The sequence below is a fragment of the Cyprinus carpio genome, chromosome B24, assembly GCF_018340385.1.
Source record: "Cyprinus carpio isolate SPL01 chromosome B24, ASM1834038v1, whole genome shotgun sequence".
Lineage (NCBI taxonomy): Eukaryota > Metazoa > Chordata > Actinopteri > Cypriniformes > Cyprinidae > Cyprinus > Cyprinus carpio.
The window spans coordinates 8,206,276-8,232,648 of record NC_056620.1 but is presented as its reverse complement, the minus strand read 5'-3'; the positions used below and the strand labels follow the sequence as shown (position 1 = coordinate 8,232,648).

Below are 26,373 nucleotides of genomic sequence, written 5' to 3'. Positions count from 1 at the left end.
TCTTTCTGCAGGGATGTCTGCTCACACATGCTCTGGACTGCAGGGGCAGGAGTGTGGACTGTGTCAGTACACAGGCTACAGAGGTCAAGGTAAGAGCTGTAGCTTCTGGTTTCAGATCTTTCATAATTGAAGAAAGTTATATGTTCCATTTGACATGTAAAAGCATTGTCGCATGTTTGAAGTACATTTAACCTTAGCTACAACCTTTCAGTGGCACTTGTACAGTTGTTTAGTTTTTGTGCACTTTGTGTAATTACACATTTATAAAAAAAAATGTTTTACATAGTGACAGTACAATTACACACTACATCAAAATACACAAAAATGTGCATAAGATAATCTGAGAAATCACTGAACTCACTTTAAGAAACAAGACTCAATTTGTAGTTTGTGGTCTGAACAGGACTACAGTAAAAGCCCTGGAATGCTAAACCATAAGTTTCCATTCCAGCTTGGTTTTGCATCACAATGGCAAAGCAATAGAATAGGGCAATTTTACTTGCCATAAGGTATTATTTATGTGTATTTTTAGACATTAAAGGAGGTAGTAAAGATCTGACCAGATGTGTTTGAGTAGTCAGAACCACAAAGACAGATGTCATTCCACTCTTTGCTACTGTGGAGTCTGAAGAGCTGACTCAATGGTCTGACAACTCAAAATATCATGAAAGGAACAAACGTCTCCAACTTTCCGTGGAATTTAAATGTGCCAGGGCGCTGTTTGACTTTCCACTTACTAAGTTTCCCTTATCCTCAGTCTCACGTCCAGAGTAAACATATAGATGTGAATACACACACCTGTATGTCGACTATCAAACAAATTAAAATGTAATTTCTAAGACTGCACTTCAGCTTTGGTGGATTCTGATCTAATTCTGTCACAGTTCAATGGGATATGAAAAACAACAGTTACTTTTCTTGGTTTTCGGAAATGGTAATTTCTAGCGAACTATCTGCTGAACTCTAGTAGATGTGGCTGGTTAAAAAATGTAACACTTCACTTCTTTGATGTCTAATTTGTTTTAAAATAATATAGTATTCAACACAATGAGGTGTAAAAGGAGGGATGAAATAGAGAAAAGAGAAGGAGTGCTGAGAGTGATTAATCTTACTTATCTTGATATTACTACTTTTAGTGGCTTCAAAAAGGTTTTGAAAATATGAACAAAAAAGTCATTTAATGAAACTAAATGGTGGCTCCATCAAGAAGACTTATATCAATTACAAAGCATATATAATGGTACAAGTGCTCTGAAAGGCCATATGTTTTAAAGTGGGCAATAATCAAGAGCTTTAAAGGGATACTCCTTCACAAAATAAAAATTTCGTCATTATTCACTTACCACCATGTCGTTCCAAACCCGTAAAACCTTTTGGTCTTCGGAACACAATTTAAGATATTTTGGATGAAAACCGGTAGGAAAGTATGAAAAGCATCGTCAGAATAGTCCATCTGCCATCAGTGATTTCAACCGTAACGTTATGAAGCGATGACAATAACGTTACGGTTGAATCACTGATGGCAGATGGACTATACTGACGATGCTTTTCATACTTTCCTAGACCTTGACAGTGTTAATTACTTGGCAGTCTATGGGACAGTGTCAAGCTTACTGGTTTTCATCCAAAATATCTTAAATTGTGTTCCATAGATGAACTAAGCTTTTACGGGTTTGGAACGACATGGGGGTAAGTGAATAATGACAAAATTTTCATTTTGTGGTGGAGTTACCCTTTATTCAATATTAGTTTGGTAATATACAGACTCCAGAGAAATGTAATTAAACTAGGTCATTGCGAATTATTTTCTGAACAAATTATCTCCAAAGTCTTATTTATTTATATAAGTATGTATGTATGCATTTCCGACTGTGGAGGCCAGTTCAACACTTTAGCTCTAATTTGAAATGAGTTTGAAAATAAATAAACTGCTGTTAAAATTATACATATCCCAATAATCATCCTCTTTCATGTTTTTTTTTTTTTTTTTATAGGTTAAAGATGAGTCCTTGTCTTCTCTGGTGAGTCTGTCACTTTTGATCAATTTTAAAGTATGAATTCTTTTAAAAACAGTACAAAAAAATCTGAGCTGAAAAAGTATGCAGATTACGTATGGGTCTGAACTGCAAATCGGCCAATATCTATTTCTCTTTTTCAGATGAGCGCTCAAAGACAAGCTCAACTCACTCAGCAGCCTGGATCTTATTCAGTCAAAGGATCTCCTAACACACTCATCCAAGTGAGAGAGATGCATTCATATAACACTTAGCAACACTTTTATACACTGGACAAAAAAATAAAAAACAAAAAAATAAAAGCTCACATACTTTCTGTTCTGTGCTTTAGACTGACAGGTCGAGGCGACATTTGACTGCTAGTAAAAAAAAGCCCCACAGATCTCGCATCGGCTCTTACTCACTTCTTTCCCATAACCACGCAACCAACCAACTGCAGGTGTGTATCCACAATCACAATATCTTCAACACAAATATTTAAAGTGACAGTCTAACACAAATAAGACTTAAAAGGCCATTAGAATTACAAAAAATCAAAATAATAAAAAATTAAAAAATCCAAAATTTCACATTTAACATCAATCAACAACCAAAGAACAATAGAACAATTCTTAAAAAAAAAAAAAGGTTTTTAATTGAACCATAAATGCCAATAAAGAACTTTTATTTTTAAGAGCGCAGCATGGTATTATTTTCTAATACCAATGTACTATCTTGCTGCTATAGTACAGTATGTTTTCAAAAAGGCTTAAAAATTATATAAGAAATTATGGATCTCCATGACAGGTCGTAAGTGCTCATAGACACTTTGAGGATGTGTCCCATCCCAAATTGACTGCAGGTATGGGTAAGTTCTCTTAAACATATAACTTTTTTCTGACAATTTAGTGTCAAATGTTGGAACTACAGCTCTATTTCTATTTTAGTCTGTGAAGAACAGATCCAGAAGAAGTGCACCCAAGAGAAAGAAGAACGCAAGGAATAACACATGCTCATGAGAGGTTCTTTGAAGCACTTAAGCTGTACTGCCTGTTAATGTTCTAGCTCATTTACTTAAAGGGTGCCGTGAGATCACACAGATTCTGTGCAGATAATGTGATCACAATTAATCACAGTAATTGGACAGTCCCACATTTAAATATCTAAAATAAACAAAAAATACTTAAATATCAACATATATACAGCATACTAAGCTTTGAAATCTGCATAATACTCATTTAGAAGAAAAATTATAGTTTAATTATCTTTTGATAATATGATTCTGAACAATGTTGTACTAAGTTTTATCAGACTCTATACACTGCTTGAACAAATATATCTAAAAAATCTTTTGTAGATTTATAATTAAATAAACTTTCATTTGAATGGTCTGAACTACTTCACATAAAACAGATTAAATGAAATAGCATTTTAATCATTAAACATTTAATATCTAAAAAAGTCGGTTCACTGACTGTCTGAAGCATATTGCAGATGCTGGAAAGCACTTTCTAGATCTGGCAAGCTCTAATCTGATTGGCTGGTTTCTAAGAGTTGGGGTGCACAGCTTATTTTATCAGTCCGCCTGGAAACAAATCTGTTGTTTATAGCTTTAGATGTTAGTCAAACAATGGTTTCATATCTCAGTTGGCAAATTCTATGCCAAATGCACTGCAATGTGGAGCAGACTTGTCAGGATATGAAAAAGACTGCCAGAGCAATTTTGGCACAGAGATCGGTGATGCCCAATTAAAGAGGAAACACTCAGACTTTGCCTATAGCTACAGAAGGCCCATTGTTGTCCTGTGTGTGCATGTGTCTAAGAAACCAAAAATCCCAGCCCACAGAGTCGTTCCAGTTTTGAAAGAGGGATTGACAAAATGCACTGGCCCAATGCCTGAGTAATCCAACCGACATACACACACACACACATACACACACCCAGACAGACAAAGACACAAGTGTATTTATAAACACCAGATTTTAGGAAGTCTAAACAAGACGTGATGATGTGGAGTGGAAATTCTGGGTAGTAGCCATGACATGGAGACACATAGAGCTACAACATTTCAGTACACACATTTTTCGCACCTGCCTGCTTAAAGTGGAAAAGAAGTCAAGTTTGCATTATTTAGGAAAGTGACTCCATTTTAATAAAAAAAAAAAAAAAAATATATATATATATATATAATATATATATATATATATATATATATATCTTAGAAAAAAAAGATAATAATAATGGGTTGTCATGAAAAAAAATCAAAAAATAAAAGCTTTTGGAGCAAGGGCACCGCCATCTTGCAGTACCACCATGTGTGACGTCACGGGGTTGGTTCTGCTGGCCAGTGCAGTAATATAAGCTTTTCTTTACATTTTGAACACATGCTTGTTTTGAAATGGAGGAAAATGACCTTGAAAGCACTGTTAAGTCCATAATAAGTGCAATTGCCTGTGCATTAGAGCAAATACGTCGACGGGGCTGAGCAGTAGGACCTATTAGGGGTTGAAGAAGTCGTGAACCTGCTGGTTTGGGGTAAACTGGGGGTCGGAAAAATACTCGTTTAGGTAGATTCTCCTCAAGACTGTCATTCCGACATGCTTTGTGTGCATTTGCTAATGAAGGCGCGAAAGAAAGCTCAATGTGGTAGCCTACTCACGTGCTGTCCGAGCCGAGCTGTGGCTTTGTGTGTATGTGTGTAGCACCACCGCCGGCATGAACAGAAATTATCTATCACATTCACAACGCGTGAGTACTGCATTTAAATCTCTTTCAGAAAAGGTCTATCACAGCATGTAAGTACCGCACTGAAATCTATTCCGTGCTGTCTCACGCTTGAATGGCTTAATACATTTTAATATTTAAATGACATGACTTAAAACACGTGAGAATGATAAACTTTATTGAGGAAGCAGCACTGGTCCGATTGTTCAGATAGGTGATTTCGTCCTGTTAACAGCAGGAAAGCAAATTGTATTTGCGTGTGAACATAAAATATGATACATACAACTGGTGAACCAGTCAATGTAATACTTAATGGATTGACATAACAATAAAATGCGACATGAATGATATTGTATGAAGCATTGTTTGTTTACATCACGTTGAGCCTCACATTATAAAACAATGTTTGGGAAACCACGATCAAAACTTAACATATAGACAACGAAATATTTGTTTGTTAAAATAACATTTGTGTGTTCAAAATGTAAAGAAATGCTTGTATTGCTGCACTGGCCATCAGAGCGAACCAACCCCGTGACGTCACATGCGGTGGTACTGCAAGATGGCGGCCCCTTGCTCCAAAAGCTTTAACAAAACATTGTTATTCTCTTTGAAATGGTTACATTAATCATGTTCGTTATAAGTTTTTTAATCAAAGAGAAAATCACTTTGCTAAATAATGTTAACTTAACTGACTGCTTCACTTCCACTTTAAGTCTGACGAATACTGAAATTGCCCATGTGTAAGAGAGGAGAGGAAAGGAAAAGTTAGTTTAAAAAACAAAAACAACAACAAATAAAACAGTAATATTACTATGACCTGTGCTCTATAATGTGCTGTATTCTCATTCAGAAAACAGGTACATTTGATTACAGAATTAAAATTAAAAGGAAAACATTACCCATCAATTTACATAGATTAATATTTGATCTACTTTAAATTGAACTTGTAAGGTAGACGCTGGTGTTAAACTACAGTCAGTCAATTAAGGATATACCTTAAATTTTTCATACACTTTCTTTCTATTATTTACATACTTGTGATATCCCATAATGCATTTCTCATTATTCATTTTAGATTAGCAGCTGGAATTCTCTGAGTATGATTCATCACTTATTTCGGTTTCTTTCACTAGGTCATCTGAGATGAGCTGTTTTTCTAAAACAGACAGAGAGCCTTTAGACGGTTTCAGGAAATAACTGGGAAGTTATGTGTCTGGCTAATTAGAGGTGAATCAGAGTTTAGCTTGGGCTCGTCTCCGTTGGTCTCTGAGCTCTAGGAGAGCAATGGAGGACAAATGAACCTCATCAGGTCCGTCAGCTATGCGTAGTGTCCTCGCATAAGCATACCTGTATGAAAATATAACCACACAAAGATGATTTTAATATGTCATCCCAGCACTAACAGCCTTTAGAAATTCTCAAATAGATGTCAAATATCATATAGATGCAAAAGAAATGTTTGTTCATGGCATTAAAAAAATAAAAAACTATATAAAAATAGTAGTAATAATAATTAGGTTATATACAATTATCATACATCACATCTATAATACTAATATGATTTACTATTATCAAATCATATATTTCTAATTTTAGTATAATTGTCACTTACAATTATCATACATCACATCAATAAGAATTAGATGATGAAATAAACAGCTTTTCTTATTATTTTTATAATAATAATTTTACTACAGTAATACTAGTTATTAATACTATTAAATTATTACTAGTCCTTAATTCTTTATATTCATGCACCATGGCACTTAAATGGTACATGTATATCTTTGAAATACAAGTATCCGTGTATCATTCGTTCCCTCTTTTTTTATTTATTTATTTATTTAAATGTTGGAAGTAGAAAAAATGAGAAAAACGACTACTGCAGGTGTACGGATTCTTAATGCGTTTATTGCAACTACATTTAATCTTTTTCTCAACCAGACAAATAAATGGCTCGACAAAACTCATACCGGGGCAGAGACTAGACAGGGCTTTCTTCTGTGCATCAGCTGGGCGTGTCAGTATATCAAGGCTGTCATAGCCTACCCTGATCGCTCAGTAAGTTTGTTTGTTTAATTAATGAATTACTTTTGAATAAAATATTTTAAACACTAATAAAAAAAGGAAAGAATAATGCATTGCCTCGGGTATATAATAGATCCATAACATTCATTCTATCTGACAATCCTAGAACAACAGAGATGTACTCTAAGTTTTATAATGTAGCCTTTGGTTTTATTAAAGGTGCCATAGAATGCATTGATACAATATTTTAAATTGTTCTCTGATGTCCCCAGAGTGTGTATGTAAAGTTTTATCTCAAAATACCCCACAGATAATTTGTTTATAGCTTTTTGAAATTTCCACTTATAGGGTACGAGCCAAAACACACTGTTTTTTAGTGTTTGTCCCCTTTAAATGAAAATGAGCTGGTGCTCCAGCCACTCTTTTCAGAAGAGTGCGGAGCTTCAAGAGCTCATGCTCGCAGGCATACTGGTGTTTTTTAACTACCACATTCCCATTTACGATCATTCTGGTAGCATGTGAAGACAGCATTAATGAAAACAGTCAGAGACAATGGTAGCTTTAGCAACATTAGCCTTATAGAGAGCCAAGAAGCTCTTTTGGAAAACAAAATATAAGACGTGATGCTTACTTTGTCTGGGGTCTGGACGTTTGCATATGAAGCGTTGGTATAGATCGCTCTTTCACAAGCAATCTTTGCACAACTCCAGCGCTGAACTGACCCTTGTTTGTGAGGCAGTCCAGCGTAAATTTTAGCACAAACGTATAGGACTTCTCTGTTTTTTTTTTTTCTGTGTTACAAATGGGCGGGACTTTCCCTGAGTATGACGTCATAGTAGTGAGAAATCTGGAACTGCTAGTGTGGAGAGACTGTTTATGATTCTTTGGGATTATAAAACAATGAGTTGGTGGATTTTTACCATTATAGGCTGGTTGTTTTCACACACTGTGGCCACACAACTGTGTTCAAACACCTTATAAAAAGTGATTTTTGCATTCTATGGCACCTTTAAAATCGATTATATTTGAGATCTCAACAGGAAATGCGATTGTGTGGGGCGCGAACCCCACATATACATTCAGAACCCTTGGCAACCATTAGACGCATATGATTCTTATGACAGATTTCTGTTTTCATACAAAATACCTTAAATTGTGTTCTGAAGATGAACTGAGCTTTTACGGGTTTGGAACGACATGGGGGTAAGTGATTAATGACAAAATTTTTATGTTGGGGTGGAGTATCCCTTTAAGCTGAATTCTTGTTTTACGTGTTTTTGGAGAAAAAAAAAAAACAAAGAAAAAAAAAGTTTTCTACTTTCAATATTAAATAGGGCTGTCAAATGATTAATAAAAAAAAATGGTAAATGGTATTGTCACTATAAAGAAATAATTTAAAAACTCAAACACATTCAACTCTTACATTTCAGCAAGTACTATATAATATACACAAGCTATCTGGAAAAAATTGACAAAAAATACAGTAGTTTTCTCACATTTCTGCTAGTGGGAAGTCATCAGACACTCCGGCACCACCATAAACCTGAATGGCACAGTCCACCACCTTACTCGCCATCCTGCCTGCTGCCACCTTTATCATGGCGATCTAATGAAGAAGAAGAAGAAATATATATATATATTTTATTTTAAATACACAGACATGAGAAAATAAATATGAAATCTGTAATCATGTTTGCCCATCTGCTGGAGGACCTGGCCTCATTACAATCACCAATCTCATGCACATGTGCATAATGCATGTATGATTCAGAAACAGGCTGAACACAGTGTGTATGTATACACTTTTAAAACCTCCTCAGCAGGAGAAGTGCTTAAGGTGTGTGGCTTTTCTCCAAACCAACAACATGAAGCAAACACATGGTGTTGGTTCAGCAATGAAGAAACAGCAGGGATGCTAACATTAACAGAATTGCTGCAAGAATCTATTTCCTACATTTTTTTTTTTTTTTGGAAGCCTGATGCTGTGTTACCATGACAGCCAGCGGGATATGGATCCTTGGTATTCTGGCTGACCCTAGGGAACTGCATTGTGGGTAAAAGGCACCTACCACAGCTGGCAATGGGACACAAGGTAGACGGTGATAAGTACGTGTAATTGGAGAGACTTCAGGGCTAGAAGGAGGATTTGGAAAAAGGCATGTGTGTGGTGTGTTTATTAATGTACCATGACTTATTCATCATTACAGTAAATAAATATGTTTACAGACCCAATGGAGTTTTTTTGACTCTTGAATCAGTGTTGACGTATTTGCTACTGAAACAGGAAGTTTTGAGTGGGAAGTGTTTTTTTTTTAAATAGGCAAAAAGTTACATCAATACGAAGGCCCCTAAAGGGAAATGGTGGTATAAAAAATCTGGGGTGGGAGGAATTTTTTTTTTTGTGTCTCTCGCAAAACTTTTGCATTCTCTCGACAAAAACTTGCGTTCCCTCACAAAACTTTTGCGTTCTCTTGCAAAGATATTTTCGTTCCCTCACATACTTTTGCCTTCTCTCGCAAAAAAAGATACTTGCGTTCTCTAGCAAAACCAGTTGAGTTCGGACAAACACTTCCTGTTTACTTTACAGCTTGTAAGTTAGTGGTTCATACAGCTCGTACATTCATAATGGAGCGGTTCATAGAGTTTTATTTTAAACTTGGACTCAAGTTAAAATACAGTCAGCTTTGCTTATAGTTTAAGGAACGGTTTTGGGACATTTTAAAATGCCAGTGACACTGGAGGCCCAATTCGGTATTAGGCCTAATAAATACTGTTAATACTAATAAAAATTGTAATATTAATGACCTTATAAAAAATACTGATAGTATTGGGCAGATAGCCATAATGCAACGTCACACACCCATAAAAAAAAGTTACTCCACAAAAAAAAACAAATAGACTATAAAAAGACGAATAAGGTACACTAATGGACGAAGACGGTACAGGCTAAAACCAAAATATGGTACACAGTTTATTAATAAGATATAGCCTATTATGCACAGGAAAGCAGACAAGCCCAGAATAGCTATAAACAAGCCAAAAACATAATTTAAAGCGAAACAAAGTATGGGCTCACGTAACGCTCTAATTCAGCACAAATCCAAATGTTTCCATATTCACAATGTATTTGAAGCTAAACCATTATTTATTCAATTAAAATGGGTGTGTGTTTCCAATATCCATGTGATGGGCAGTAGCGTCGCTACAAGTAGTGACGCTAGTAGTTTAACTACATTTCTTAGTAGCGTGGTGGTAGCGTCGCTGCTTTATTAATCAAATAGCTTTTCAGTAGCTAAGCTCTTGTTTGATCAGTAGCGTGGTAGCGTCACAAAAGCTGACGTTACATTATCCAAAGCATTTCTGAAACTCAAGCTCAAATCGGAAATATAACTGCTAAGGATCACTGATCCTGGACCAGTAAAAGTGACGCCACCACCAATAAACCTTCGTAACGTCATTGGCTCCTCAAACTGTCAGTCAAACCTCATTATTCTTCCCGCCTCTCTCCGTGAATGAAGTGCGGCGCGCAGTTTTGGAGGATATCTTAGTTTGTTTGCAGTATTAGGTAAATAAAATAACTTTTGATTGAATAATACGCGTTCAATACGTACAGCGTTCTCTTTACTCAAGAAACACTATATTTATAAAGGCTAATGTTTTTGTATTTGAGTAGCGGAGAGGAAGAGTCTTTTTTTGATGTGAAGTCACAGTCAGATACCTTGTGAGAAGCGCTGAATCTTTTATAATATGATACTTTCCCAAATAACAGAAAAAAAAATGAGCGCCCACATAGCGACAGAAAACTGTACAACCTGAAAGTTCATGATGCCCCGTAGATGCCCGTACTGCCGTTAATGACGGGGGGGAAAACATTCGAAACATTCAAAAAAACTTAGTATTTAAACTTTATTTTGGTGAAACGGTAATAATATAATGAATGACACATTCAACGATGCAAATAAGCGTAGCCTAAGTTATTTGTAGGCCTATACATCTGTATGGTAAACACTATACAGCTTGTAAGATTTCATTAATGTTAGCTAATGTAACTAACATGAACGTTACAATGAACAATACATTATTACAGTATTTATTCATCTTTGTTAATGAAAATACAGTCGTTCATTTGAGTTCATGTTAGTTCACAGTGCATTAAATAATGACAACAAACACAGCTTGATTTTACTAAGCATTAGTAAATGTTGAAAGTATTGTTCATTTAGTTCGGACACCTACACTAGTCTAATGTTAACTAATGAACCTTATTGTGAAGGGTTACCATTTACATTTACATTTAGCAGACACTTTTATCCAAAGCAACTTACAAATGAGCACAATGGAACGAAATCAAAAACAACAAAAGAGCAATGATATATAAAGTGCTATAAAAAGTCTCAGTTAGCTTAACGCAGTTACATGTAGCAAGTTTTTTTTTTTTTATATTAGAGGCCTTTTTTGCTTTTGTTAATTGTATAATAAATAAAAAGACAAACAAAGATAGATGCAAAAGATTAGAGAAGCAAGTGTTAGTTAGTTTTTTTTTTTTAATTCAATTCAATTTAATTCAAGTGTATTTGTATAGCGCTTTTTACGATACAAAATCATTACAAAGCAACTTTTACAGAAAATTAAGTTTCTACAATATTTAGCAGTTAGTAAATAAATAGTTTTTTAGAGTGCAAGTCTTTTATTCTTGATTCGTGAAGATGGTTAAGACTGATTTTTGTTGCCAAATTGATTTGGAAACAGCTGTTGAATAAACAACTAAACTGAACTATTAGCCTGTCTATCTGCTTGAATGACAGTTGTATTTGATCACTGAGAGAGCATTGACTTGGTATAGATGTTGGTTCAATATAAAAATGATTTTTTTAAAAAAAAGCTTAGATGTAGTAACTACTTTTGCCGTGTTGTTGTAGCTTAGCTTGCAACATTTGACCAGGGCTGTAGCTTTAGTGTAGTGAAGCTTCATTTGAAGCTAAACCTTAGCTTACTACATTTTCCAAGTAGCTTTGCCCAAACTTTGCCAATATCGATGGGAAAAAAAAATTATAATGAACAAAAATGTGCCGCACTGGAGTGGACCGGGGCTCATGCTGTACGGCACAGACTATAATACAGACTATTTAAATTGACTGTGTAACATTTTATCTGTATTGGTGATTCTATGTTTTATTTTAATAATGAACAGGCCGTTTGCAATGAATATGTGTGCATGAAGCGCCGGCGCGATCATATCGCTGAAACATAAAATACTCCAGCTGTCACTTACAGTAGGGCATAACAAAGATTATTCGAAATTTTATAAAGCGAGCACTGTTACGTTCTTATTACGCTTTGAAACCTACGAGAATGCTATTTTCCCTGAATACCCAAAAGACTGCAAATGTGACATTGGTTTGATATAACAGTTCAACAAAAAAGGCAATATTAAATGTACATTTTAAATGTAGCCTACTGTACATTTTAAACACAATATTGTCAATATTGTTTGTTATATTTTACAAGGAAATAATAGTTCCAATGAAATCCGCAACAGAACTGATGTGCATCTCCAAGCAACAGCAGTGTTTCATTAGTGAATGAATCTGCAGCTTTGAATGATTCGAAGAGTCAGTACTGATTAATAACCCTTTCATAACTACAACCATTTGCTTTGTTACTGAATGAATGATTCGCCTTGCTCATTAGACTGTGACTTGCCGCCACCTACTGGCAATTTTAGTTTTGAAGCTACAAGTATAACTTCATTTTGCCATCATTTATTGCTTTATTTATTAGATTAATAATACACTTAATGAAATGTCAAGAATATGATATACCCTAAAACATGACATACAATTAATAAGGCTAGAAAAACTGTAAATGGTAAAAATGCAACTGTAAATCAATTTAAGGGGGCAAATATTGTCCCTTAATGGAAAAAGTGTGACTGCGGTCTAAGTGGGGGTACTCAGAAGAATGTTAGTCTAAATGCCCTAGGGGGTATGCCATTGTAAAAGGTTTGAGAACCACTGGCTTAATGGATTACTGTGTTGACTGCCTGTAGTATATTTTAATAAAATATAAAATTAGGGCTTTTTATATCACTGTCTTTTTATATTAAGCCACATTAAGCACGGTTTTCTATGGGGAAGTAAACGCTTATCATGCAATTCAGCTCATATGGGCTCATCTGCTTGCATGTACACAGATTATATTTTTAATAAGTTCTATAGCATATTTGGTCTTTTTTTTATCAACATCTTCATTAAGTCATGTTTTCTTTATGGGAGGAAAACGCTTCTGTTCTTCTGGGCTTACCTGCTTTCATGCATAATTTATTAATAAACTGTAGGCCTATACCAAATTCTGCCTTTTTATACCAATGTCTTAGTCTATTAATTAAGCATTTTCTTTCTGTGAGGGATACGCTTCAAGTGCAATCCAATTTACTGGGTTACGTTCATATTCTGGGCAATTCTGCTTGTCTGTATGCTTTATTAATAAGATATGTACTGAATTCAGTCATCCAGTGGTTTACATTAAGCATTTTAGAATGTCCCAAAACCATGCCTTGATAAACATGCACTGACTGTTTCGTCCAAGTTCAATATAAAACTCTATGAACCGCTCCATTGTGTACGAATTGAGCTGTATGAACCACTACAATCTGTAAAGTAAACAGGAAGTGTTTGTCCGAACTCAACTGGTTTTGCGAGAGAACGTAAAATTTTTGTGAGGGAACGCAAATATCTTTGCGAGAGAATGCAAAAGTTTTGCGAAACGCAAATATCTTTGCGAGAGAATGCAAAAGTTTTGCGAGGGAACCCAAAAGTTTTGTGAGAGAACGCAAATGTTTCTCAAGGGAACGCAAAAGTTTTGCGAGAGAATGCAAAAAATCTGAAAAAAAATTTTTCCTCCCACCTCAAATTTTTTCACACACTTTGATTTTTTACACCACCATGTCCCAGACATTAACTATTTTGTGAATATTTGTAAATGTGTGTGGCTTAAAACAGCTGGAAAATTGACTCAACTCAACCTTTATATAAAACACACTCAAAAAAACAAAAAAATACCAAAGTACATAAAAAAAACAAAAAAAATAAAAAAAAACAAAAAACTAAAAAAAAACAACAAAAAAACATAAAATAAAACACAAGACAAGTCATTCACAATTGTCCTGACCAATCAAATGTCGAAAGCCTGATAAAACAAGTAAGTCTTTAAGACCTTTTTAAAAATGTCCATGCTTGATGAGGATTTTACAGATAATGGCAGAGCATTCCAAAGTGTTGAAGCCGCAACAGAAAAAGGACAATCTCCACTCCGATTCATTCGAGACCGTGGGACAGTCAAAAGCCAGCTCTGAGAGGAGTGCAATAATCGATGCGATTGGTAAGGGACCAACATATCACTTATGTACTCAGGAGCCTGATCATGCAGAGCTTTATACACAAACATCAACAACTTGTACTGTATTCAATATTTTAGAGGAAGCCAATGCAAAGATACTAACACAGGTGTTATATGATCCCGTTTTCTGGTTTTAGTTAAAAGACTCGCTGCAGCATTTTGAACATACTGAAGACGCATAACCAGAGATTCACTTATTTCTAAGTATAAAGCATTACAATAGTACAACCATGTTGAAATAAAAGCATGTATAACAGACTCTAAATCCTTGTTTGAAAGAATAGTTTTACGTTTGGACAATTTCGTAAACTGACAAAAGCATGTTTTCACAACACTGTTTACTTGACTGTCGGTCAAGATGGATTTCAGAATCTATAATTACTCCCAAGTTCCTCACATAACCACATAGATCATTGGACAATAGTCCCTGGCTTCCGAACAGACCTTTCTGAATCTGTTTGTTACCAAATATAATAAATTCAGTCTTATCTTCATTTAATTGAAGAAAATTATTCAATAATATAAACCAAGCCTTAACCTCTGCCAAGCACCTGCAAAAGTTTGTTAAAGAAAAACAACCATCAAGCTCTAAAGGAAAATACATTTGCAAATCATCAGCATACAACTGATAGATAATATTGTACTTCCTAAAAAATGACCCCAGGGGCAGCATATATAAAGAAACAAAGTTGGACCAAGAATAGATGCCTGTGGGACCCCACAGGAGAAAGTAACAGATGTAGAGACAGAATTTCCCATTTTAACAGAACAAGTCCTATCCTGCAAATAAGAAGAAAACCTTTTCAATCAAGACCACTTTGTCAAGTGTATTTATTACAATTATATTGCATACAGTTAGTGTTGGCGGTATGGTTATGTTCTGGGCAAAACTCCACACGCCGGGGAGATAAGCAAGACAAACGGGGTACAGAACAGAACCATTATATGCATACATAATTACAATTCATAATTACATGAGTTGTAAAACAAAACGTGATAGAGAATGCTTTCAATGAAGTGACTGTAAACGAAGAATAATAGTCAGATCAGATAACAGGTTCAGTTAGGTGGAGTTGGGGTTGGAGGAGGGAGTTAGTTGCAAGCAGCGATGCGATGGAAGAGATGCTGAAGAATGGGAATTTAAATAGAACGCTTGTGATAGGTGTCAAGACTGGATTGGTACGCGTCAGGAACAGCTGACTGTCGGCTGATGCAAGCTTGACTGATGTGGCCTGCCTGAACTAACGCGATGCTGAATTTCAATCAGGACCACTTTCATCAAGTATATTTATTACAGCCATGCTTGGACAGAGCGGGGAGAGCAGCAAGACAAACACCCAAAACAACCATATGCCAAAACCCAGAACACAACTGATGAAATTTGAATGGTCAGTGATGGGAAATGTTGACTTATAACTATAATTATGGGGGAAGATCAGTAAGGGAGCATGCAACAAACATGTTACTTAAGCTGCTTATGCAAATATTTGAATATACAGGGGGAAGCATACACCCCTAGCAGCAGCAGTCTAATACGACGGCAGTTTGTATATTCTCCAAATTTAAGTGTCTAACATGTCGAAGGGTATCGAAGGAACCAATCAAATATCCTTTTTCTACCTCTTCCTGGGGGAAGTCGTAGCCTAGTGGTTAGAGAGTTTGACTCCTAACCCTAAGGTTGTGGGTTCGAGTCTTGGGCCGGCAATACCATGACTAAGGTGCCCTTGAGCAAGGCGCCGAACTCCCAACTGCTCCCCGGGCGCCGCAGCATAAATGCTCCATGCTCTTTGGATGGGTTAAATGCAGAGCATGAATTCTGAGTATGGGTCACCATACTTGGCTGTATGTCACGTCACGTCACTTTCACTTTCGCCAATATACTGTCTACTACTCTAGGCTCTTTAAGAGTTGACTGAAAATTATTGCAAATGAAAGATGTTTTTGGGAGGAGTGTTAAACCAGCCAAGAATCCTTGAATAAGTTCAGTTATGAAATAATGCACAAAACAGTGATTGGGGTGCTTTTTCAAAGCTTTGTCAAGTTCAGGAACATTGACAGGTGTAAAAGGCTTTATTTTCTCTTTTTTGAAATGTACATTCTCTGGGGACACACAGACTTGGAATGTCCGTCTCCACAATAACAGCAACTGTAGATAAATTTACAATTAGGAAACCTGCACACATTTTCATTAAAGTTATAACACACAGGAGTATGAATCGCTGGGGTAACCTTTTCTGCAACTTCATCTTTAGGTAGGCAGCCTGCTGGAGATTTAGCAGTTCTCGGGCACAGAGAAGGAGTATGTGCTAAAGAACCACACAAGTAGCAAGACAAAGCGTGGTGACCGGTAAAATGTCTACTTATTAAAGCCAAGTCTACCACGGACCAGTCCAGTCTTTGGTTGAACTGTTGAATGTGCATAGCTGCCTTAGCTGAGAAAGATTTATGGTACTCATAGAACAGAGTCCCACCGTAAGTCATAGCAAGATCTGAAATAATGGCTAAATAGTTGTCTAATTCAGCCCTACGCAATGGATACACTTCGCAGATTACGTCTCTAATGACTCCAAAAGCCACATTGAACTCAGGCATAGTTAAACAATTTGACTGCCGTTGATCATTATCTTTCAACAGTACAGAAATGTCTCCGCAGTCTACTACGCGTTTATTACAGATAGCAGTGGCCGGTGGAAAAAAGAAGGCTCCGGTGGTGGGTGCTGAGAGAGCCATGGCAAGAGACCTGCACGGTAGAATATCAGCTGGTCCTGTGGTGGATGTGAAGACAGCAGCAGCAGCGGGAGCCGTGGGAGTAGGCATCGACGAAGAAGAGGAGGGCAGATTTTCCAGAACTTGGATCCTAGCATCTAAGCTGGTAAGGGAGGTTTGAATGCTCTGAAGGGCTGACAGCACAGGATCCTCTGTAGACTCGAGCGGTGCGATGTTGCCGGATCTCTCTGTCCTTTTCTTTGGAACCGGGGGGTTAGTGGAACGGGAGCAGTGCCTACGTTTGGCAGTGGCTTTCCTGGGACCAGATGGAGTTGGATTCGAAGGAGTCGCGCGTGTTTCTGAGTTGGTTTCCAGGAAGAATTGAAAGAGTTCATTGTGGTTGATTCCTAGAGGTGCCTGGATGTTATGACTGTACAGCGTCATGATAATTTTCTCAGCAGACCAGTCTGCTATAAGCAGAGGAGGTGATTTATTGGCCATTCTCGAACTTCTGCGCATGGTTGGAGCATTGTCTGGATCAAAATTTTCGCCTGCGTTTTCTAGGAAAAGCTGGACCTGTTCGTCGTCTGGGTCCAGATTGGACATGGTGAGTAATGATATAAATATCACTTGTGCTAAGAGTAGCAGTTTTCTCATTGCCAATGTTAAATTAACATGCAGCCATTAGTTCAGTAGTGAGAGTTAGTTGCAAGCAGCGATGCGATGGAAGAGACGCTGAAGAATGGGAATTTAAATAGACCACTTGTGATAGGTGTCAAGACTGGATTGGTAAGCGTCAGGAACAGCTGACTGTCAGCAGATGCAAGCTTGACTGATGTGGCCTGCCTAAACTAATGCAATGCTGAATTTAAGTGCAACACCATTAATTCCAACATAATCTCTAAGATGTTCTATTAAAACAGCATGATCTATAGTGTCAAAAGCAGCGCTCAAGACTAAAATCATTAGGGCACCACCCTTCCTGGCGACAACACTAAAAAATATATCAATAAAAACCTTAAGCAGCACTGATTCTGTACTGTGCTTGGTCCAAAATCCAGACTGAAAGGCATCCATTATATTATTCTTAGTCAGAAAATCAACAAGTTGGTTATGAACTTTTTCCAAGATCTTTTTCATAAAAGATAGTTTTAAAAATAGGCCTAATTTTTTTAAAATCCTGTTGATGCAGATTTGCCTTTTTTTAAAACTGGTTCAATAGTTGCATGCTTAAAGCCTAGTGGCATGCATCCAAAAAATAAGCTACTATTAATAATTCTTAAAACACGAGGAGATCATGTGACCCTTCGACAGCGTCACAAGCGTGGTCCTTCGCTCTGCTCAATTTGTCAAATATTCTACAATCCTGATAGTAAATTTCAAACCACTTTCTATTTACTCCATCATGAGTACTTCAACGGTCAAGGACAATCGGAAAAGAGTGATTGAGCATTCGCCAATAAAGAAAAAATTCAAAGATTCCACCATCACTAAAGAAGAGCATTATGGCGCCATTGCTTATGGTATCAAGCTAACACTTGAAGAGCAGCAAAGTACTTTGGATTCGGTTGTGGCCTCGACAGTAAAAGATGCGATAGACACAGAACCTACACCAACACCACTATACCTACACATACACATACAAGATACCAACAACCAACAAAAATATAAAAGAGCTAAAAGCATAAGTTGAAAAGCTAGTCATCGTGGCAAAACAGACACGTGACCGGGTCGATTCCTTTCAAGCAGCTGCATGTGAGGGCAGGACAATAGTCATGAACCTGAGAAAACAGCTAGAACAACTTACCGATAAAGTGACGAACATGGAGGATAGGAGCAGGAGAAATAACGTGAGACTGGTGGGGTTGCCAGAGGGGGTGGAAGGCTCCGATCCAGCAGGCTTTCTCAGAGATAATCTTTCAAAGTGGATTCCTGCACTGAAAGGACGCGATATTGAGATTGAGCGGGTTCATCGCGTGTATGACGGAAGAAAAAGTAACTCTGAGCAGCCAGGTATTTATCTTTCGTGTGTCGAGATGGCAAGACAGATCGGCGATCCTGAGGGATGCACGGCAGGCATACCCAGTGAAATATACACAGGATGGTGTCACGCTGCTGTTTTTTCCTGACTTCAGTCCAGCCACGTCTGCTAGGAGAAGGAACCTCAAGCCAGTCCTTGGGAGGATGACAGCACTGGGTCTGCGGCTGTTTCTCATCTATCCGGCAATAATTAAACTACGGAACAACGGTGAGCAGATGATGTTCAAGTCTTCTCAGAAAGCGGAGGATTTTATCAGCTCACTGCCACAGAAGAAACATCTTAACTGCCCAGGAGAGGAGAATAACAAGGTGGACATGGACACTTAAGTTTCTGCTGTGATCTTTTATCCTGCAATTTTGTCTAGTGACTGGTAAGCTTTAAAATCCTTTTTTTTTTTTTTTTTTTTTTTTTTTGCAGCTAATGGAGAGAAGGTTTGATTACTAGTTCTGACACTGGGCTTTTTGTGGACAGGTTTTGCGCTGGTGTGGATTGGTCACGTATCCAAATATTGTTTTTTTTTTTTTTCTTAGGCGGACATATATTCTCGGTAATGTGCGGTCTGCTTTGGTTCAAGGTTCAAAGTTGTTTGTCATTCCTTTTTTGTGCTACTTTTATTTTATACAACAGACATTAATATCTTTATTTATTTCATTTGAATTTTGAAAGGTTTGAGCACTCGGGTGGTTTGGTATATAGAGTTGCTTTGGGGAGATCTTATTTTGTGCAGGATTGGATTGTGCCATCTTCTGGTCGACCATCTGTTTCCTCGGTGTGTGGTGGAATTGTTGATCACATTGCAATGCCTTTTTCTGTCAAATCTGTTTGGAATTGGGAATTGTCTGACCTCGGTCTGTCTGTCGACTTAGGAGAGGGTGTGGTCGGGCCTCAGTTTAACCTCTAAAAACTCGGCTAATCATCTTATATATTTCAGGGTTATTCATGGAGCATGTGTAGTGGCTCTGGGTGTGTGGATGATGTCTGTTGTTGTTGTTGTTTTGGTGTTTTGTGGTGTTTGTTGTGTATAAAAATAAATAAATCACAAAAAATAAAAAAAAAATAAAAAAAATTCTTAAAACACTAGGACCAATAGTGTCTATAACTTTAAACAGTCATGCCAGGGGAACATCATAACAAGAGATAGTTGATTTTAAATTCAGTACTATATCCTTCAACTTGGCTAAAGAAACCTATTCAAAGTTACTTAAACAGTTAGAAAAAATCCTTACATTGGCAGTAAGATTTCCTTAAGGCAAAATGTTAGGCCGAATAGCAACAATTTTATCAATGAAATAATTTAAAAAACTCTCACAAAAACCCTTAGATGGAGTAGGGAAAGCATTAATTGACGGACTTAGTACCTTATCTATAGTCGCAAATAATACCTTCAGGTTATTTACATTCTGCAAAATAATTTGTGAAAAAATACGAAGATCTGGCAGCCTTAACAGCATCTTGGTAATTTGATAAAGACTCTAAAATTTTCATTAGATTAATTTATCTTTCAGCCACTTATGCTCAAATTGAAAGTGTACTGCAGTTCTATGGATGTTTTGCCATTCAGGTAAGGTTATTAAAGTTAACTAAAAGTATTAAAAACATTTCTGTTAATTGAAATAAAACTGAAAAAAGTAATTCTATGAACTGAGAAAAACTGAATAAAAACAGATATATTAAATGAATAAATAGCTAAAAAAAGCTTTTAGCTATATTTATCTGTATTTATAATATAAACATTTAGCTTTACTTAGGATATTCATGAATGTAATAATACAATGCTTTGCCTATGTGTGATTTATCTTTTTTTTTTGTCTCTCAATAATGCAATTTTATATAAAGTATTTTTAACCATGCAGCAAATGTTTTAAAATATCTTTAAAAATTTACTATAAATTAGCCAGCTTTTTATATGAGCACATGAGAGCATCCGTGTCTGCTTAGTCATTGTGCATTATAAGTAGTGGTGCCTCCTCATGGGATTGAAATGCCCTCCCAGTTTTGCCATCCTGGCGCCGGGCCTGATCACAACAATGGAAATGTTTTTTGTTTGTTTGTTTTTTTTACTTGCTCTGTGCTCTGTTCCTTTTGTCAATTTTTAGGGGTACATTAACACTGGTGTTTAAAAAAAGTACGTAGCTCCTAAAGGGACAAGGTGATGGGAATAAATTAAATACAGTATGAGGAAAAATTAGATTTCAATGATTTTGAGTTTTATGTAGCCTTTGTAAGCAAATGTAAAATAGAAATAACATGGAAATAGAAATAATATGAGGTTGGGGGGAAAACTATATTTCAATACTTTTGTGATCAAATGCAACATTTCTCTAGGGAACGCAATACTGTTCAGAAGGAGGTAGTGGAACAGTTTTGCAAACAAATGCAGTTAAGGGAACATGTTTTGTCAGTGAAAAAAAAAGATTACAAAAATTTTAGTAAAGATTACAACAATGGTTAATAAACATTTAAGAAGGTCAAGGCACAAATTAGAGACATCAGATGATTAACTGAATCAGCTGGACAATTAATTGAAAATGCAATAAGTAATTAACAATCACCACTAATGTGGGTGGGGTTCACTCCAACCCCAAAGTAACAAAAAAAAAAAAAAAAAAAAAACCTTAAAAAAAAAATATCTAATGGACATGAAAAAACCCTTATAGAAAGCAGGAAAGATTTCAAGTTTCATTAAAACCAAACATTTGCTCAGTTTTACCTTCTTTGTTTTGTTTGTATAGCACATTTAAAAGCAACTCATGTAGGCCAAAGTGCTTTCCAATTAAACAACATATTATCAAAACTAAAACAGCAAGAACATAAAATAACATGACATAAACAAACAAGACCATCAGATATACACCAACTATCTCACATCAAATGCCCAGGCAAGTAAGTGCCCTCTTAAAAGTGTTTTCAAATTACCTAAAAGTGTTTCAAAATTACCTAATGATGTACAACATCTAATTTCCAGTGACAGGTCATTCCAGAGGCGAGGTGCCGCAATCAAAAAGGCACGGTCTCCTTTTGACTTTAAGTGGGATTTAGGTACCTTTAATAAACATTTTTGAGATGACCTCAATGGCCGTGTCAGAGAATAAAACTGGATCATGTCCGAAAAAATATTCAGGTGCTAGACCATGCAAGGCTTTAAAAACATAAAGTAAAACCTTAAATTGAGCGGACCTGCATGAGCCTATGGCAACGAAGCCCGCCAGAGCACGCTAGAATGGGCAGGGCCATCTGGCTATACAAGCGGGCATTTCGGCATAAGATCTCAGGTAAATTCGGCTGAGGTGACAACACTGTTGTCGAGTGGCATCATGGCGCGGCAAGAAATGCAGTACTCGTTCCCGTATCTCAGGGAACCGAGGTTACGTTAGTAACCGAGTACGTTCCATTTCATTAATTCACTCATACTGCGTCGCTAGATGCTATGGGGAACCAATACAATCCCGCTGTGTCATGAAAGAGGAACAACTGACATGAAGTGGCCTTAAGCATAAAAGGGTCAGAGGGAATAATTGTATGCAGGGTGAGCCCTGCAGGAGGCAAGAGGCAGAACTCACTGAGGTCAGCCCAGCCTTGGATAATCATTCCAGTGGTTTTATATAGCCTCAGCACTACTGAAAGGGCCAACGGTGTACCGGAAAAAAAAACAGGCAATGCCTGAAGAATTAGACTGCCTTAGGTAGGCGTTTATCCATTTAAGCAAATAGAATCCGAGCCTGCAAGGCCGGAACATCCAAGTTATAGAACCTGGTGAAAGTGGATGGCAAGGCCCAGCCAGCCACGCACAATATCTGCTATGGACACATCGCTAGACCATGCCAGGACGAGGCCACACCCTGAGTGGAATGAGCTCTGACTCCTATGAGGCTCTGAAGACCCAGGGAGGAGTATGCTAGTGCGATAGCATCAACTAACCTCCTCACAAGGAGGAACCGCAGAGAGAGTAATAACCTGGGCTCTAAACGGGGTGTAGAGCACCTTAGGAACGTACCCATGTCTTGGTTTTAGGATGACTTTGGAGTCGTTAGGCCCAAACTCAATACAGGCAGGACTTACTGAGAGAGTCTGCAAGTCACCTACTCATTTAACCGTTGCTAAAGCCAGTAGCAGAACGGTTTTTCAACGACAGGGTTTTCAAGTCTGCAGACTGTAGTGGCTCAAAGGGGAAGCCCTTGAGGGCTCTCAGGATCGTGGGCAGGTCCCGCACAGGGACCGTGGGGGACCGGGGCGGAATGAGCCTCCTGGATCATCACAGGAAACGGACAACTAAGTTATTCTGGCCCACAGACTGTCCGGCTATAGGAGTTGTAAAGAGCTGCTATAGTTGCCACATAGGCCTTGAGTGTGGAAGGGGAGCGCCCCTTGTCCAACAGCTCTTGTAGGTAGTACAATATGTCACATGAAACTGGGTCTTCACCACGGATTATGCGCCAGGCGGAAAAGACTGAATACTTAAGGGCCTGGAGACGTCTCGTAGACGGGGCTCTAGCCTGAGAGATAGTATTCAGTGCACTTTCGGGGAGATCTACTGATTCCCATCAGGAGCCCAGAGGCGCAGAACCCACAGCTCGGGCTGGGGGGGTGCCAAATCATCCTGAGAGAGAAGGTCCTGCCGCAGGGGAATGGGCCACTGTGCTGCTGTCAGCAGCTGAGACAGCTCTAAAACCCAACGCTGGTTCTTTCCAGAGCGGGGCCATCACAAGGATTCTGTGTCTGTGTTCCCTGACTCGTCTGATTACCTGAGGGATCAGAACGATCGGGGGAAAAGCATACAGGAGGAGGTTGGGCCAATCATGGGCCAATGCGTCCTCGCTCTTCAAAAAATAAGTTGGGCAATGAGAGTTGTCTTTTGAGGCAAAGAGGTCGACCTCTGCCCTGCCAAATATCTCCTAGATTCTCTGAACTGTTTGTGGGTGGAGCATCCACTCCTCTGAGGTTCAATATGCCGGGCACATGTGCTGCCCTCAATGAACACAGGTTTTAATGTGCCCACCTCAAGAGGCATTTTACCATCTCAAAAAGGCGTTTCGAGAAGGGGTGGGAGAAAAAAAATCGATGCATCGATGCATCACGATTCTCTCTCCAATGATTCTGGATCAATTCTGAGAATTTCAGAATCCATTCTGAGTTTAGTTTTTAACCAGATGTGCGATGACGCTTTAGAAACACCCATACCCTGCTTGCTTCCAATTCTTCACACACACATACATCACTTGAACCTTCCGTAAAATAATCTTTCATAAAGTTCAGAAAGGTTGAAGCTAATTACAAGGACATTCGTGGACCCCAATTGCACAGTATGCGCTATGACAGACGTGCTTTACACTTGAAATGCGTGATCTCTACGAAGTCATAATTTATGTAGTTTGGAATGCAGTGTACTTACATATTTAAAATATGAACCTACTAAAAGAAGGCTGTTTCAATTTCAAATGCTAACGCGCGCTTTGTTTACAAAATTAATGTAAACACAGCCAGTTATTAGGGTTGCCACCCATCCCTTAAAATACGGAATCATGCTGTATTTAAGGTAAAATGATTTGTCCCGTATTTTACAAAGGCCAACACATATTTGAATAAACAAATAAGTATATACTGCACTGTTTATAATAATACTAAGAGCATTTATAATTAAATAATTTTAATAAGAAGTAGGCTATCAGAGAAGCTAATTTCCACGTGATTTTGGCCCTTTCACACGAATGCAGCATGCGGTAAACAAAACCTGCGCAGTTATTTATGGCTCACATCTGCCATTTGAACACAAGACTCTCCAGATATAGCGCTGAATGGGAAGGTTATCAATGTGTCTGTCCAGTAACTAATGATGAACGTGCAGTTTGCAGAGAGGGATTTCAGTTATTCATGTTGAACTGTCTGACTTAAAGTGAGTTCACCCAAAAGTTGTTCTAAACCGGAAATAATTTATTTCTTCTGTTGAACATAAAAGAAGATACTTTAAATAATTTGGGTAACCAAACAGTTTCAGGTCCCCAATGACTCTGAGTTTTTTATTTTTATGTTATTTTTTACCTTACTATGGAAGTTACAACCATCATCTGTTTAGTTGAGAGACATTCTTCAAAGTATCTTATTCTGTCATCAACAGAAGAAAGAACTTTATGCAGGTTTAGAACAACCTGGGTAAATTATGACTAATTTTATTTTGTGTGAACCATACCATTAAAGTGACAGACACATCCGTGCTTCTAAAGGTATCTACCTTTATCTTGTCTTAAAAATGGGCATGGCCATTTGTAAATTCTATGGGTCTGGCTTCCAGTCTCATCTGCGTCCACTCCGTCTAGCTATTTTTAGCTGAACAAAACAGTTCATTTTGCTTCTTGATATTGAAAATTGGTGTGTCTTATCATATTATTTTAATGTATTATTTCAATTATGAACATACTGGTTTGTAGTGCAAACAGTTTTACCGTTTACTGCACGTTGTTATTTTCCTCGTTATTTACCTATAGCGGCTAATGAATTGGAAGTCTCACCCATAGGCTTACTTCCGCATTGAAGAAAAAGGTAGATAGGCCTTTTGTTTTATTAACATTTGGATAGTCTGTTAATATTATATTCCATACATTATCAGAGCTTGGTAGACATAATTATTATATTTTTAGACATGATTAGACAAATTAATTAATATATTATAATTAATGTTAGTTATGTTTAAGTTTTATTAGTTTACAATTCTCAACATAATTTTTTTTCAATTTGTAATTATTTTTAAAAGTACTTAATTACTTATGTAAGGATATGGAAATGTAAGGATTTTAAGATTCTCAAATCGGTAAACTAATTAATTAATGAGGGGGAAAAAAGCAGATCAAGAATCATTCTGGAATTGGATCGTTACTCCCAGAATTGGAATCAGATCGAATTTGTGAGTTGACTAAAGATTCCCACCCCTAGTTTCGAGTTGAGCCTGCAATGGCGATTTATATAGGACACCACTGTCATGCTGTCTGAGCAGACTAACACGTGGTGTCCCTTCAGGTCCGGTAAGAATGTCTGAAGGGCTTGACATACTGCCATCATCTCAGTTGACGTGTAACCAATCTTCTGCATCCGACCAGGAGCCAAAGGTCTGTCTGCCTTCACACAGAGCTCCCCAACCCGTTTTGGATGCATCTGTCGAGACAACCTTCCTTCTGTGAATCAAGCCCATAGTCATGCCCTGCTTGAACCACTGTGGGTCTTTCCAAGGGGACAGAGCTGTTAGACAGGCTTCGATTTTGAAAGATGCCTTGAGCTGTTGTATAGTCAGTGCACGTTCTGGCGCGACTACCGCCCTCATGTGGACTGAGTCGAAAACTGCTCCCAAAAATGAAGTTTGTTGGCTGGGAGACAGAGCTCTTGGCAAAACTGACCCTGAGTCCCAGGCACTCTAAGTGGCTGAGAAAAAGGGACCTGTGGGATATTAGCTTGGCCTGTGACAGGGCTAAGATGAGCCAGTCATTGAGGTA

General features: G+C 37.5%; 1 protein-coding gene across 1 annotated transcript in view; it reads right to left on the bottom strand.

The window, feature by feature from the left end:
• Positions 1 to 5,529: 5,529 nt before the first annotated feature.
• acad11 (acyl-CoA dehydrogenase family, member 11) overlaps positions 5,530 to 26,373 on the bottom strand; it is a 187,544-nt gene continuing 166,700 nt past the window's right edge. The window contains exons 19-20 of the mRNA XM_042752009.1: positions 8,247 to 8,356; positions 5,530 to 6,069 (exon numbers count right to left, since the gene is read on the bottom strand). Coding sequence (XP_042607943.1) covers positions 5,955 to 6,069; positions 8,247 to 8,356 — 225 coding nt within the window. The 3' untranslated portion in view covers positions 5,530 to 5,954. The remainder of the gene's footprint in view (positions 6,070 to 8,246; positions 8,357 to 26,373) is intronic.